We start from the raw sequence: 15,670 nt of genomic DNA, 5'->3' as shown, positions 1-15,670 counted from the left end.
CAACTGCAATGCTTTTAAAATTGGGAAGTTCCTTCATGGCTATCTTGAGTAAGACATAGCTTGACCCTGAGCCATTTGCTTTCCTAACAAGGCCACATAGCTAGAAGACCAAAGTCCATGCACACCTCCTGAAAAACTGGATGTCAGAGTTCATTCTGTAAACCTGTTGCAGGTCTGCAGACATAAATGTTTGTTTGTGCGGGAGACACAGTTTCGGAGCCCAAGACCTATGGAACATTCTGCTTCATCTATATTTTGTTGTTTGAAACAATAATTGAATTAAAATAGCTTCAAGTTTTGAATTGTACTCTCAGTATGCATTCAGCTACCTACCACATATATTCAATGGAAACAGTAGCCAACCCACCCCCCTTTGCTACTGCCATGCCACTGAAACCTTCCAGATGACAACTGGTGGAGCAAAAACTACATGATTAATAGCTGCCATCATCTTAAAAAAAACTTCTTCTAGGCTGTACCTCACACTGCAGCTGGACCCCCAGCGACCAGGTTACAGTAAGAAACAGAGCATCCTCAATAGCTCTCCTCCCAGCTTGGACGAGACCACGCACCAGCTGCCGCAAGCAGCATCTGACTTGTTCCGCGCACGCGCGGGCTCACCGAATACCACAAATCCCGGCATACAGTTCACTTTACAATAGCCAATGACAAGCAAAACGTTTAAACCCTCCACCACATAGTCTCCACCACCACCACCACCGAGGCTAACCTAGATCTGCTCAAAGGGGAAAGAAGCCTGGGGAGACCAATTGGAAAACGAGAGACGGTCCCTCCAAGAGACGAGGCGCCTCCGACAGCGTCCTCGACTCTTCCCGCGCTGTCAGTCACAGGCGCGCGAGTGGCTTGGCGCCTCCGCAACCTTCCTAATTTCTCTCGCGGCTTCGTTCTCCCGGCTTGTCAATCAGAAGCTCGCTCCTGATTTTAGTGGGCGGCCAAGAGAACGGGCTATTACCCCACCCCCCCGGTCGCTCCGCCCTTCAGCCCATCTCTGCTTTCCTTCCCCTTCGCATAGTGAGGGAGCGCGGGCAAAAAAATAAAAATCCCATAGCGCCAGTTAGACCCGCTTCCCCCTTGAGCACGCGCTGCCGCGGCCACTCCCCTCGGCTGGCGCTTCCTCAAGCGAGTCGGTCTGGCTGGCGGTTTATTTTTATTCAAATCGAGCCGGGGCCCGGCTCGTGCGGGGCTCACGCCGCCCTAGCTCCGCCCTCCACTCGCTCCCTCCCTCCTCGTTCCAAGCCCAGCGGCCGGGCGGCTTCGTTTCCCTCCTCAGTGGGTGTCAGCCTGGGCCTCGTAGCGCCCCGCCCCCGCTTCCCCCCTCCCTCCCTCCCTCGCTCTACTCCGGCTTGTCAATCAAGCGCTCGGGCTGAGGCGAGCGGCGGCAGCGGGCGGAGAGACTGGCAGCTACGCCACAGCCCAGCGGCGGCCATTCGTGGAAAAATAGGCCGACCTGCTCCTCCCAGCTCCGGCAGCGACCGGCCTTCTCCCCGCCGCTACCCCAGCACCCCGCCCTCCGTCCCTCCCCTCCTCCTCGAGCCGCGCCTCAGCGGGTGTTAATGCGGGATGAGCGGTATGTAGTCCCCCCCGCCCTGCTTCCCTCCCTCTCCCCGCCCCCCCGGCGCCCTGGCGCGCCCCCCTTGCTGCCCTCCCGCGCCACCCCAGACTGCCTCCTCCGTGCCTTCTGGGTCCCCTTTTCGTCCCGCTCATCCCTCCCTCGGTCCCTCCTCCTTTCCTCCCTCTTCCATTCCCCCTTTCTTTCTCAGCCCTCCCTCCTGTGCACATCCATTCCTCCTCCGTTGCTGTTTCCTCCCATTTTCCCCTCCCTTGCGCCTCCCTCCTCCTGCCCCTAAAGCATCCTGGGCCACTCAGTAGCCGTCGATGCTTTAGGGGCAGGAGGAGGAGGAGGGTTGTGGGTGGTTTTTCCCCCTCCTGCCTTGTAGGCTCCGAGAAAGGAAACCAATCAAACCTCCCTTTCTGGGTGTTCACGCACTCAACAAGCCCCCGTGGGCCGGGTTTCAAACCACGTTGTATTTTTTTTTTAGGTCCCCTTTGCTATCGCACTAGTGTGGACTGTGCCTTTTAAACAGAGGAGGAATGGAGGACAGGGAATATGAGAATATTGTGGTTTGTTTGCGTGTGTTTAAAATATATGTATATGTATTGCAGATCAAAAGAAGGAGGAAACTATGCCCTCAGAGGCGGAGAATTCACCTGAGGCAGAAAACAATAAAAAAAGCAAAACTGGAGCCTCTCAGGTACAACATATAAAGATATTGCTTACATAAAAACTGACATTCAGTTTAATAAGCACAAATCTTTATTGCCTGGATATATTTAGGTTTGTGTGTGAATTATTTGGCACTCATTTTTTCCATGAACTTCTCAAAAATTTGCTAGAGCGGCTAGTGTCCTGTTTTATAGTTAATGCAGATTATAAATAAATTAATAGTTATATAATATAATTTATTATTATTAACAATAGACTATTAATGATTAGCAATTATCCTGACATCTGGTATGCTATGCATTTGGGTATCTTGTTTCCTATACATCTCAATAATCTTACTATTGATAATCTTACTAAAGTTCAGAAGCCTGCTTTATCTCCTAATATACTATGCTGTCTTTTACTTTGTTAGGATTCTCAACCTTCCCCCCTGGCTCTCTTGGCAGCAACTTGCAGCAAAATAGGGACACCTGGTGAGAATCAAGCAACTGGACAGCAGATTATTATAGATCCAAATCAAGGTTTGGTGCAGCTTCAAAATCAGCCACAGCAGTTAGAATTAGTGACAACTCAGCTTGCAGGAAATGCTTGGCAGCTGGTTGCTGCTGCCCCTCCTGCTTCAAAAGAAAATAATGTCCAGCAGGCGTCTTCTGTCACTTCAAGTGCAGCAAGTCCCTCTAGCAGCAACAATGGAAATGTATCTCCTTCAAAAACAAAAACAGGCAGTTCCTCTGGAGCAACTCCAGGACAGTTTCAAGTAATACAAGTACAAAATCCAGGTGGTAGTGTTCAGTATCAAGTGATTCCTCAGATTCAAACAACAGAAGGTCAACAAATTCAGATCAGTCCTGCTAATGCTGCAGCTTTACAAGATTTACAAGGTCAAATTCAACTTATCCCTGCAGGGAATAATCAAGCTATCATTACAACTACAAATAGGACAGCTTCTGGGAATATTATTGCTCAAAACTTGGCAAATCAAACAGTACCAGTCCAGATTAGGCCTGGTGTTTCCATTCCATTGCAACTGCCTATTGCTGGTACTCAGGCACAAGTTGTGACATCATTGCCTATAAACATTGGAGGAGTGACCCTAGCATTACCTGTAATAAATGTTGCAGCTAGCGGTTCTGGACAGGTTTCTCAACCCACTGATAGTGGAGTTTCCAATGGAAATCAGCTGTTATCCACACCTGTCACCACAGCTTCTGTTAGTAGCATGCCAGATTCTCCTTCTTCCACTTGCACAACTACTGCCTCTACGTCTCTAACAAGCAGCGAAACTTTAGTAAGTACTGCAGAAACTGGCCAGTATGCAAGCACAGCAAACAGTTGTGAATCTGCTACTGAAGATCCTCCAACAACTGCTTCGGAAACAGAGGCCCAGAACTCTAGTCAACTTCCGTCTAATGGACTGCAAAACGTTCAGGACCAGTCAAACTCTTTGCAGCAGGTGCAAATAGTAGGTCAGCCTATTCTACAGCAGATACAGATCCAACAGCCACAACAGCAGATCATTCAAGCTATTTCTCCACAGTCTTTTCAGCTTCAGTCAGGACAAACTATTCAAACCATTCAACAGCAGCCTTTGCAAAATGTTCAATTACAAGCAATGAGTCCAACTCAAGTGCTCATAAGAGCACCAACTTTAACCCCATCAGGGCAAATCAGTTGGCAGACAGTACAGGTCCAGAATCTTCAAAGCCTTTCAAATCTCCAAGTTCAAAATGCAGGGTTACCCCAGCAATTAACCATTACTCCTGTATCTTCAAGTGGTGGTACTATAGCTCAAATAGCACCAGTTGCTGTTGCTGGTACACCAATAACGCTAAATGCTGCCCAGATTGCTTCCGTGCCTAATCTCCAAACAGTAAGCGTAGCCAACTTGGGTGCTGCAGGTGTCCAAGTGCAAGGAGTTCCAGTTACCATTACTAGTGTTGCAGGTAAGTGCTCTATTGAGAATATGCATTAAGAAGTGTACCTTCTTTCAGTTATGAGTATAATAATGACACATAATTGTAGACAATATCTACTTTCAGGGGCTATTAAAAAGTAGTTTACACACATGTAAATATTAACTGGGATCCAAAGAGCCCTTTGTGCCCAAAAAGGTTACAGATTTTTCTACATCAAGTGCCACCCTAGAAGGTCTTTGACTATGAAGAGATTTTGGTAGCCACTGCAGTGGAAATAGGGGTGTGTCTGTTTAAAGGGCCTTACTGTATCATGTACCATGTGGTATTTTGGATCCCAGCTATTTGTTTAAAATAAGAACACTTCACATATTACAGAAGTTGTTTGCCTTTAGGTTGGTTTATTTGCACCTTTATGATTGTCTCTAACATTTTTGCCTAATAAAATTTCCTGTGATTTTACATGTTACTTACGAAAGGATGAAGAAATGAGGATGTGACTTCAGTTTTGTAATAACTTATTACTACTACGTAGAAGCAGTGATTACATCCCAAATCATTAACATAAAGAGGTCACGGAACTAAACAATGGTCTAATAAAGTTGTCTGAATTAATATGTATGTAGAGTATGTGTTCATCTGGTGCTGTTCTGATTCCTTTCAGGAGCTTGGAATTCACTGTGAAAATTGATTTTTGCTGATTTGATTCTCTGGTGAAAAGTTGCAGGCCTTCTTAAAGTGGAAGAATAGGAACATAAAATAGTTTGACAGATATCTGAAAAGTAAGAGACATGTAGAGAAAATGTACAAGACTGCAGCCAAAAAGTCTTGTCAAAACTATTTGCAGTTGCATGTGTGTAACTTTATGTATTCTATATAACATGCATATATTGGACTGTAGCTGTTGTGATCCTGTAGAATACTTTAAAAATTTCAACAAAATAATGACTAATAATTTACGAGTTAATGGAGAAATTAATTTACACAAAGGAGTCAGTTCTTGGTTAGTTAATTCCTATTGCTAATTTAGTAAGCAATTTACTCTGAAAAAGTATATTTTCCTTTGTCTACCAATTATAAGAAGCATTTGTAAAAGTATATGATGCAATCTTATGCAGAGTTCCTTCAATCTAAGCCTATTACAGTGCAATCTTAAGAACACTTTCCTGAAAGTAAGCCCCACTGAATAGACCCACGTGAGATTCCAAGTAGAACTGTTCAGGATAGCTCTCTTCATGTCTTTTCCTTTCTCTGTATAGTGATGCATCTGGATTAGAATAGTCTGGGGAAAGTCAGGAGTAGTTTAAGCCAACATTTGTTCTCAGTCTTTTTTGTGAGCTGAAAAATCTTCATTTGGTATTCTACCTAATCTTAATACAGATTGGTGAAGCTGTGGTTGTTGAGTGACTTGAAAAGCAAAAAGGCTGGATAGGAATTAATGACCTCTCCCTGTACTTTCCTTCTCCTTCCCCCCTTCCCTCCAAAGCTTCAGTGGTTACTGGTCACCATTTCTAAGGAAGATGTGTTCACCTTAGTTGCCAATGTAAAATATTCAGAGTGATCATTGTACTTCCTATCTCCCCCCCCTCCCAAGGTGTTGACAATTAGGGGCAGGAATTTCTCATTCAGGCTAAACTGTTGATTGGTAATTCTGATTTCTCTTTAATCCTCCTTCCTGACAGCAGCAAAGAGACTTTGAGATGATGGCCAAAATTCTTTCCCACAGCTTTCTGACCAAGCTACTGCTGTCCTCTGAACATGGCAGTGAATGCATTCAAATATGTGGGTCTGTTGCTGCCATGTGTAGCTTGCTGCTCATAGAAGCAAGATTGGCATGACATCTTGCTTAAAAGTTTAATGTGCAACATAAGTACAATTAATGTTTGTGCATTATAGCAAATACAGCATTCTTTCTCAGTCACATTCTTGAGTTTACCCATATCCTGAGGACTTTCAGTACCACAGTAACTCCATGTTGTCTGCTGAAGTGAAGTGGAAACCATTTTTGTGTGTCTGTAAATTACTGTTAAAGGACAAACTTTATCATTGAACTTATTTATTATTATATTCCTTGAGTTTCAGTACTGCAAAAGAGAAATTTGCTTCTGTGTGAAATTGTTCCAATAAGCTGTAAATAACATCCTGGTATAGAACAAATGACTCCTGACTGGCCACAATGTTAGACATCTTATAGAGTACTTGAGCTCTTAGGTGGTGTAAAAATAAATGCCATACTAGTAGAATTTATTTTTAAACCAAAGCATTCTATGAGAAGTCTAACATCATTATTTTTATAGGCATCAGTATGGGATATGGGTAAACTCAAGAAAGTAACTGGAAAAGAATGTTTTATTTGCTATAATTGGAGGGGGGGGGATAAAATCATTATCCAGTTACTTGTAATCTGCTGTTGATCATATTATACATTTCAAGAAACTGTTAGCTACTAATTTTCCATTATTCAGTGGTGAATTGCAAGATCATACTCCCTCTGCACCCTTGCCAATTACGTATTTTCATCCTCTTTTGCCCAGTGAAGTTATGCAAACTGTTCCTTTCATTTATAAAAAATGTCCAAATCTTATTGTTGTTTTACATATGATATTATACAAAAACGTAAATTCAAATGTATCTGTCCCAGAACATACCCAAGCACTTAAAATGTATGTATTAGAAATAGTAATTCCTTAAGTATCAGTAGCACATTTTATGCAACACTGTTTCTGTACTGTGTTAAAATTATGTAGGTGCCAGATTTGGTTAGCAGTGATCATCCTGCCATTCTGTATCATTCATGTTTCAACAGTATTGATATTCTATTAGGAAACGGTCATTTCCAGCCTGTTAAGAGGCTGTGTAACTTTGCCTCTAATGTGAAAGGCAAAGACCTCTGGACTTGATGGTGCTCACTATGTTATCCCACTAACTTTTTGCCTTTTCATGTGGGCTTCATTATATATTGTTGTAATGTGCTTGTGCGTATCTTTATAAGGCTTCCACTTTTTAAAGTATTTCAATCAATATGCATTGCATTTATTGAGGGTGAAGAATGTGATGAAATGACTGGCAAAGAAATCCTATGCAGAGTACATCGTTTCAATTTTATTTAAGTCAGTAGGCTTTAAAAGTGTATAACTGTGCATAGAATTGCACTGTACATCACAGTGTTATGTATTGCATCTCTGTGTTTGGGTTTTGTAAAGTGTCCTCAATTTTCGTTGCACAATTTAGCTTTTGTTTCGTAAACCTGGTAGTTTCCTCCCTGCCCCGTTGTGTGCATTATTTGATCTGCATTTTAGGACCAGGTTCAGGCTCAGATACATAAATTTATTTATTTATTTATTTATTTATTGCATTTCTAGACCTTCCTCCCCATCAGTGGGGCTCAGGGTGGTGTAACAGCATACAATTTGTAACATGCAGTTTAAAAACAATAAAAACATTATACATTAACTCCCTAGGCCGCTCCAGGCCCAGGCACCCCCCCCCCCCCGCAGCGGCATAAATTTACACCGTGATAAAAAGTGGCATAGCTCATAGGCACCCATAGAACAGGAAAACTCGGCTCTCCCCTTCACGCCCACCCCACCATGAGGCCCAGTGGCGCAAAGGATGACGGGACCAGTCCATGTGCAGGACCAGTCACAGGGACCAGTCCATGTGCTCCCTCTTTTCACACATCCTAGGGAATGATTCCTGGCTCAGGGATGGGATAGATGGGGTGGGCTTTGCTGCCAGAAGGAGCAGGTGTCCAGTGGTGCCTTGAGGCCCCATCCAGCTTCCCTGCCCCCTTCCCCCCCCCTCAGTGTAACTTCAGGCACTGGGGTGGGAATTGTAGTGTGGTCCATGTATGTCTGGCTGGGTGGGGGGCACCACTATGGACTCACATTTTCTGACAGACAGAGCTGCTGGCATCTGATGAGCCAGGCAGATGACTGTTGCATGCTGGGGAAGGAGGGTTGCTGCCAGGAGGTGGAGTATGTGGATCGATACCTTGGAATCTTGGAGGCTCGTCCTCTGGGAGGCTAGACCATCCTCCTTTTCATTGTTTGCTGAGGCAGGGATAGACTTCAGAAATCTGGCGTGTGTGGGTGTGGATGACGGCCCCCGGCACAGTTTCTCTGGTCCCGCAGGCCGTAAGTCCACTCTGTGGGGGCTTCACCCTAGGGCCAGAGCATGGCTCTCGAGATTCAACCCGTGTCCTCCTCGCATTTTTGTGATGCAGTGATGTGTTCAAATGGCGCTGCTGCAAGTTCGTGGGTATTTGTTACTCCCATCACTTCCAGTGGGCCTTCTGGCCTCTCGTGGTTTCCATTGGGCATTCCTGTCACTCATTGAAGAACCTAACCCCCTCAACTGCCTCTCTGGGGGCTGATCCCAAGTGCTGCAGGCAGCAAGTGTGACCCTTGCTGGGTCCTGCTGCCTTTCTGGTCCCACTTTTCTGAGAGAGGGAACCTGTTTCTCACAGCAGCGGTGGGGGCAGGATTTGCAGACGTGGAGCTGCAGCCACTGGCCTGGCCCTCATCAAAAATGGGGGTTGAACGGGTGAGAGGGTGGGTGCCCTGTTCTCACCTTAAATGTTACCTCTGCCCTCTTGGCAGGGATGCTTGCTCTCTGATAGAGGAGCGGGGTATTGTTGGGCAGTGGGGATCGCGTCCACCCCATTGGCTGCACTGCTGCTCGCCCCTTGTGTTGTCAAGGGAGTGGTGCGTCCATTGGCTGGTGTGGGCAGGGTTGTTGAGAACGGTGAGTGGGTGCTCTTGGCAGCGGCCACACCTCACCTTGCCAAGCTCAGGCACTGGTGTGGCTATCCTGCAAAAGTCCATAGAGAGTGGCAGAGTAGCGCTGCTTTTACATCAAGATGCGGGCACCAGGCCAGGCCTTAGGATTGTGTTGTAAGAGTATCAAAATTTGTTACATACAATCTTGTTGTACGTATATATCAGTATGAATACTAAATTCTAAATAAATACTTTTGCTCATGTTGCCAAAACAATTTTTAATAGTAATATATGTTTGAATAGCTGGTGTTTTTCTAAATAATTGTTTCTTTTAAGTGAAGTGGTTAAGATTTAAGATTATCTTTTTAATCTCCCACACTTATTACCTGGGTACCAGGAAACTATGTAGAAAGTGTGATCCTTGCTGGGTCCTGCAGCCTTTCAGGTCCCACTTTTCTGAGAGAGGGAACCTGTTTCTCATGGGGGGGGAGGGGGAGGGATTTGCAGACACGTGGAGCTGCAGCCACTGGCCTGGCCCAGCCCTCACCAGGCCAGTGGATGCAAACTGGAAGACTGTAGACTGGACTATAGGACAGTTTGGTGGATAGGGAACTGGTTAGAGGACCGCACCCAAAGAGTGGTGGTCAACGGCGTTTCATCAGATTGGAGGGAGGTGTCCAGTGGGGTGCCGCAGGGCTCGGTTTTGGGCCCAGTACTTTTCAATATTTTTATCAGTGATCTGGATGAAGGAGTGGAAGGGCTGCTCATTAAATTTGCTGATGATACCAAATTGGGAGGAGTAGCAAACACCCAAGAAGATAGAATTAAAATTCAACAAGACCTGAATACTCTGGAGAAGTGGGCAGCTGTGAATAGGATGCAATTCAACAAAGACAAGTGCACAGTATTACATCTGGGCCACAAAAATGGGAAGCACAAATACTGGATGGGGGATACACTTCTGGGCAGTAGTATGTGTGAAAGAGATCTTGGGGTAAGAGTGGGCTGTAATCTCAATATGAGCAGTCAGTGTGATGCGGTGGCAAAAAAGGCCAATTCAATCCTGGGTTGTATCAAAGGGGCCATAGCGTCGAAATCGCAGGAGGTCATAGCCCCTCTCTATACTGCCTTGGTTAGGCAGCACCTGGAGTATTGTGTGCAGTTCTGGAGGCTTCACTTCAAAAAGGATGTGGACAAAATCGAGAGGGTGCAGAGGAGAGCAACGAGGATGATCAGGGGTCTGGAGACTGAGCCCTACGAGGAAAGGCTGAGGGCCTTGGGAATGTTTAGTTTGGAGAAGAGGAGATTGAGGGGGGACATAATTGCTCTCTTTAAGTATTTGACAGGCTGTCATTTGGAGAAGGGCAGGGAGCTGTTCCAGTTGGCAGCAGAGGGTAGGACCCGAAACAATAGGCTTAAATTACATGCACAAAGGTACCGGCTGGATATTAGGAAGAACTTTTTCACGGTCAGAGTAGTTCAAAAGTGGAATCAGCTGCCTAGGGAGGTGGTGAGCTCCCCTTCACTGACAGTTTTCAAGAAGAGGCTGGATGAATATTTGTCAAAGATGCTTTAGGCTGATCCTGCACTGGGCAGGAGGTTGGACTAGATGGTCTGTATGGCCCCTTCCAACTCTATGATTCTATGAAGTAATAATTTATTCCTGAACTGAGATTTCAAAATAAGCTTAAGCAAATACTGCTTTCTCAAAGGTGTAGTTAAAGAAATGTAAGGAGACATAGAGGAAGTCTAACTGGATCTTCACCACTAAAAAAGTGGCTAGTAAAAATCTGAGAGATAATAAAATGGTAAAACTGCCTCAATTGGCATGTTTTGAAGAGATAAAATATTGGGAATCTTGTTGGCTTCTAATGCTGTATTATGTTGAGAAGGAGTTGTTGGGGTGAAACAGGTTATAAATATTCATGTTTATATATATATATGTAATTGTGTCTAGGGTATGATGATATTTTCAACTTGGCATTTTTCTAAAATAAAAAGCCCTACCTGGATCAACTATCAAGGCGGACTGAGGGGCTACAGATCTTCTTTTGCCACAATGAGTGACCCAGAAGCCCTCTAAATTAAATGTACATATCTGTTCAACAGGCACTAGTTAGTTCTGTATACTATATAAATACAGTATATAAATATATAAATTTATATAAATATAAATATATAAAATATATAAAAATATAAAACTAGGTATCATTTGCTTCCCCCTATTGTGCAGTAAAAGTTCTTGTACAGGCTATTTCAGGGTTAATCCAAGGTATTTTATTACCCAAAACAAAAGAGTTTTACCATCTCTGTCATATTGTTTCCTCTCCCATCCCTGGTTCCCAAACAGCACAACAGAGGTCCATGGAAAACAAACTACAGTTCCTTGTATTTTAATTAAACATTTAGTTTCCTGACCGTTGGTGATCGAAAATGCTGTCAAGTTACAGAGGACTCTGTGGTTTTCAAGACGAGATGTGCAGAGGTGTTTTGCTGTTGCCTCCCTCTGTGTAGCATTAAATATATATTATTCAGGGTGTGTACTGGGTTGTACTCCATTAGACTGAAGCCAGCTCTGTGACTGATGTGTGTATGCACATACACCCTAATTCAGGGGGGCATACTCTTTTCTGTAGTGACTTGCCCCTTCTGAGCTTAGTATGGTTGGGGACGATGGAAAGATTTCCATTGGATGCATAGCGAGCTAGTAACCCACAAGTTTCTGGTCTCTGGTGGGACTGGTTTCTTCAGTACCTTGGCAACAATATAGTAATTGCTGTTTCATTACAAGAGATCATAGCTTTGTAACAAAATATATTTTAATGGGTGCTACAGTTGCTCTCCTTCAATATAAGAAAAAGGACTTTGCAGCTCCTCAAAAACAACAGGTTTATTCTAGCACAAATAATTGCTGGATCTTAAGTTAATTGTTTTAACAAGAACACTATGGCTGGTCTATGCTTATCTTTATGGAAATGAAAGACCAACTCTTTAAATACACGGCTTAGCCCTACTGAGGATTTACTTAAGGCAACTGGTGAAAGAGACTAGCCATGAAACTTATGCTAAAATAAATGTATTAAGTCTTTAAAGTGGTATAAGACTCCTTTTTGGTTTTGCTACAACACTTTTACATGGCATTTGAAATTTGTTTCCTGAATTACTTACTTTGGACCATGACTTCATAAGGGCTTAGCTCAGGAGTTTGTTTTCAACATAGGATTGATTCTGGGAAGGAGGAAGAAACCTTCTGAAATGCGCAGAGAACTCTTCTCTCATCACTGAATTACTAGTCTCCTGCCTCCCTATACACTTAATGGAGGAGCAGGTTGCTCCATGAAAAGAATGAGACAGGAGTTTTAAATATAATGGTTGAGTCCACAGCCTTGGAGAGCGGGGCTCTACTGAGTTTTTCTCCAGCTGCATTAAAAAATTGTTTTTAAAAAGTTTACTATGGTAACAGCAAAATATAACTTAGTATTTTAAATGTTGATCTTGGGTGATTCCACACTAGTGGTTTTCCGCTGTTAAGCTTCCAAATGACCTCAATTTTTCTTTGTGTTTCCACACGTGGGAAGGCAATCCTAGCAGCAGCTTCGAAGTCACTGCAGGTTTTGTCCATTTTTTCCGCATCCTGCTCTCCCCCAATTTATTTGTCCATTCGCAGCAGATTAGGGATTTTAATCATGCGAAATTCTTTATCCGATGTTCTCCCCACCCTTTCCCTTCTCTCTCGCCCTTTGAATCTACTTAATTTGATTGGCCAATCACGTTTTCTAAGCCACACCCATTATCTTTCCCTTCCCCTCTTTTTTTTTTAAAAAAATTATTAAAAACATTGCAACATTTCTTCAAGTCTATGCAGAAACATATCCTGTGTCATGTAATGACAAGCTGACCAATAACGGGTCCGTTTTTCAACGTGCCAAATTTGTTACTTATTGCTCGCTGACAGCTTCGGAGGCAGAGGAAAAGTGGGGTCATCGGTAACAATTTTCCCTCCAAATGTCAATAACCAATACTCATTCCACGATATTGGTGGGAAATGCTCTGACCTATCAGATGTGTTTGTTTGATGCAACATTTATATGTAGCAAGGTGGGGGGGGGATTTTTTAAAAAATGAAGAAGACGCACGTCTGTTGACACTTCCCCCAGAAAAAGCAATGAGGAATTGATTTTTATACTGGCAAATTCCGCACGATGGACTTTGAGCATGATGAAATGAAATGTCAATGCGAAACAAAAGCCTTAATGTGGAATTGGGGAGCAGTGGATTCGTACAACTCCACTGCAGCACGACTGCTCAGAAAGTCCGATCAAAATTGATCATGCGGAATCCCCCCTTGATAGTTTTACCATAATGTATGCATAGGTTGGAAAAAAGTAATTTCCTTATTCAAACTCCTCTTCCTACTTCGGTTCTCGTCCTTAGAAGATTCTGGTACAGCCCCTAGCTCGCTTCAGACTAAACGGGAGTGGAGTTGAAGTAAATGTATATCATATAGAGGAAGAATTAGCAATTTTGTTTTAATCAACTTGTTTTATGGATGGTTCTGTGTAAGCTTTATGATCATCTGTAAGGGGAAGAAGGTTGTGTTAGTATAATCTGTAAATTTTCAGATTGGGTGGTATGTGTATATATACATACACAAACCTATATATCACTTGAAAAATAGTACTTCATGAAGTTTTTGACTTCAGCCAAAATTTCTATATTAGGGTATAAAAATGAGGATAATTCCCTGCAATAGTTGGAAAATAAACATAGAGGAGTCCTCCAGAAGTGGCTAGGCAGGAGCAATGATGGAAAGAGCCTCTTGGCTCTCCTCTTATCAGGCTACCCAAAGCTGCTGCTGCTTTGTTGGTTGAACAGTGACTCAAGCACTTCAGACAAGCTGACTGGAAGAGATCCAGAATTATCTGCTTATGTACAGCATGTTTCAACCGGAAATGATTTGAAACTGAAGAGATGTAGGACCTTGCTAAAGGATGTGGTTAATTTTAATGTTCAGTTCTGTTCAGCAATGTGTTCTGTATCAGAAATCAGTAGTAAAAAAAAATCTGTTTAGCTGTGATCTCTGTACCTAATAATAGTCTGCCGTCCTCCCCTATCTATCCAAAGTCCAGTGTTTGAAATGTGAAATTAAAAAAAAATGGAATCCCTGATGAAAGTAAGTCTCAAACGTCTTGCTACCACCACTTTAAAATAGCACTAAACTGCAAGTGAGTTTCACCAGGTGTTCAGCTTCCGTGTTCCAGAGTTCTGTCCCTGAAAATTTCACTTCCGTTGGTTGGTATTATTGGCAACCTGAACATATTTGAAATTGTTTTTTCTGCATCAACAAATATTGTATATCTGCCTAAAAACTGTTGTTAGTATTTGTTGTTATACTTCTTTGCCACTTTCCTGTCCTCTATAATCCATATTGAAGTCTCATTTACATGACTGTTTGCTGTATAGATACTTAGGGAAAGATTCCCATATGGCTATTCTTCTATCTGAAAACAGTATTATAAATATATTCTGAAATCCGTTTGGAAGACTAGTGTTCCTGGAAAATGTATCTCAAGTTAAAGCCCCAATCTATTGCACGTTCCATTTGACGTTGTAATGGGGACTTAGTCAGACTGAGTACACTAAAGGACTGCCTAAATGGTACATTCACTAACAGGTAGGAGATCCTCAGTGCTGGGTTCAAGAAGGAAAGCAAGGATGCTTTTTCTTTCTTGGGAAGGGCATTCACAGAGGTACAGTAATGAAACAAAGAGGGACTGCTTACACTTTTCCCCTGCCATACGAAACATGAATTTTATACCTTTAGTGCACAGAAGTTCCTGGGAATGGAGAAACAATGGCATTAAAAGTGATAAATGCAACCCCCACTGCATCCTGTCTCAGTTTTGCTTTTGAAAAAAAATGGCACTGAGGATCACTTACATGGGTTAGCATGTGGCATCTAGTTGACAATAAGAACTCTTCTGTCTTAATCTTATATGAGAGAGATAATATTTTCCCATTAAGGGAGAAAGTATTCACTGCCTATTTTTAATCCTCCTTATTCTTTTTGTTGTTGTTTAAATAGTAGCTGTGCTAGCCTGGAGCGACAAGAAGAAACTAAGATCTGTGGCATCTTTTGACACGATGTCTGTTATAGTATAAACTATTAAATACATTAAATGCTTCATTGTTTAATTTCTAAGGGCCGAAACACAGGAGACAATTATGGTCTGCCATTTTAATTTTTTCTTAATGTTTGAAGCCGCTTCCAGTTGGTGTTTTAAAGTTCTCATGCTGATGGTTTTTTTTCCTTTTGATTTGATCAGCACAGCCAATCAGATGAATTCATAACTTTATTTTTTTTTAAAAAAAATTGGGGTATTATATGTATTATAGTTTGATTCCTCCACCCCATTTATTTATTTATTTAGTTTGATTTAAAATATTTATAAGCTGTTCTTTCTCCTGAACAAACCCAGTAACAGGTAACAAAAAACACCATTTAAAATCAAGAAGCATCAGAACATTTTCAAAAGTAAGAATAGCCAGGACACTTAACAAATAGTATTCATTTTTTTAAAAGTTCACAGACCAGTACATTATATATATATTTTCTCACACAGAATTCCTAGAAATAATCACCTGAATAAATATTAGAGTCCAGTAGCACCTTTAAAACTAACCAACTTTACTGTAGCATAAGCTTTCGAGAATCACAGTTCCCTTCGTCAGGTGAATAAATATTAATTATAACTTTGAATCTGTCAAATGTCTAATACTGTATTGGCAAT

The 15,670-nt window shown here is 42.5% G+C and overlaps 1 protein-coding gene across 1 annotated transcript in view; it reads left to right on the top strand.

Annotated features, from left to right (window-relative positions):
• Positions 1 to 1,501: 1,501 nt before the first annotated feature.
• The window catches only part of SP4 (Sp4 transcription factor), a 31,335-nt gene continuing 17,166 nt past the window's right edge, over positions 1,502 to 15,670 (top strand). Inside the window, exons 1-3 of the mRNA XM_054992151.1 lie at positions 1,502 to 1,588; positions 2,185 to 2,273; positions 2,658 to 4,188. Coding sequence (XP_054848126.1) covers positions 1,582 to 1,588; positions 2,185 to 2,273; positions 2,658 to 4,188 — 1,627 coding nt within the window. The 5' untranslated portion in view covers positions 1,502 to 1,581. The remainder of the gene's footprint in view (positions 1,589 to 2,184; positions 2,274 to 2,657; positions 4,189 to 15,670) is intronic.

The sequence above is a fragment of the Eublepharis macularius genome, chromosome 11 (genome assembly GCF_028583425.1).
Source record: "Eublepharis macularius isolate TG4126 chromosome 11, MPM_Emac_v1.0, whole genome shotgun sequence".
NCBI lineage: Eukaryota > Metazoa > Chordata > Lepidosauria > Squamata > Eublepharidae > Eublepharis > Eublepharis macularius.
Note: the sequence above shows the minus strand (reverse complement) of the source record. Positions and strands in the feature narration are given on the sequence as shown.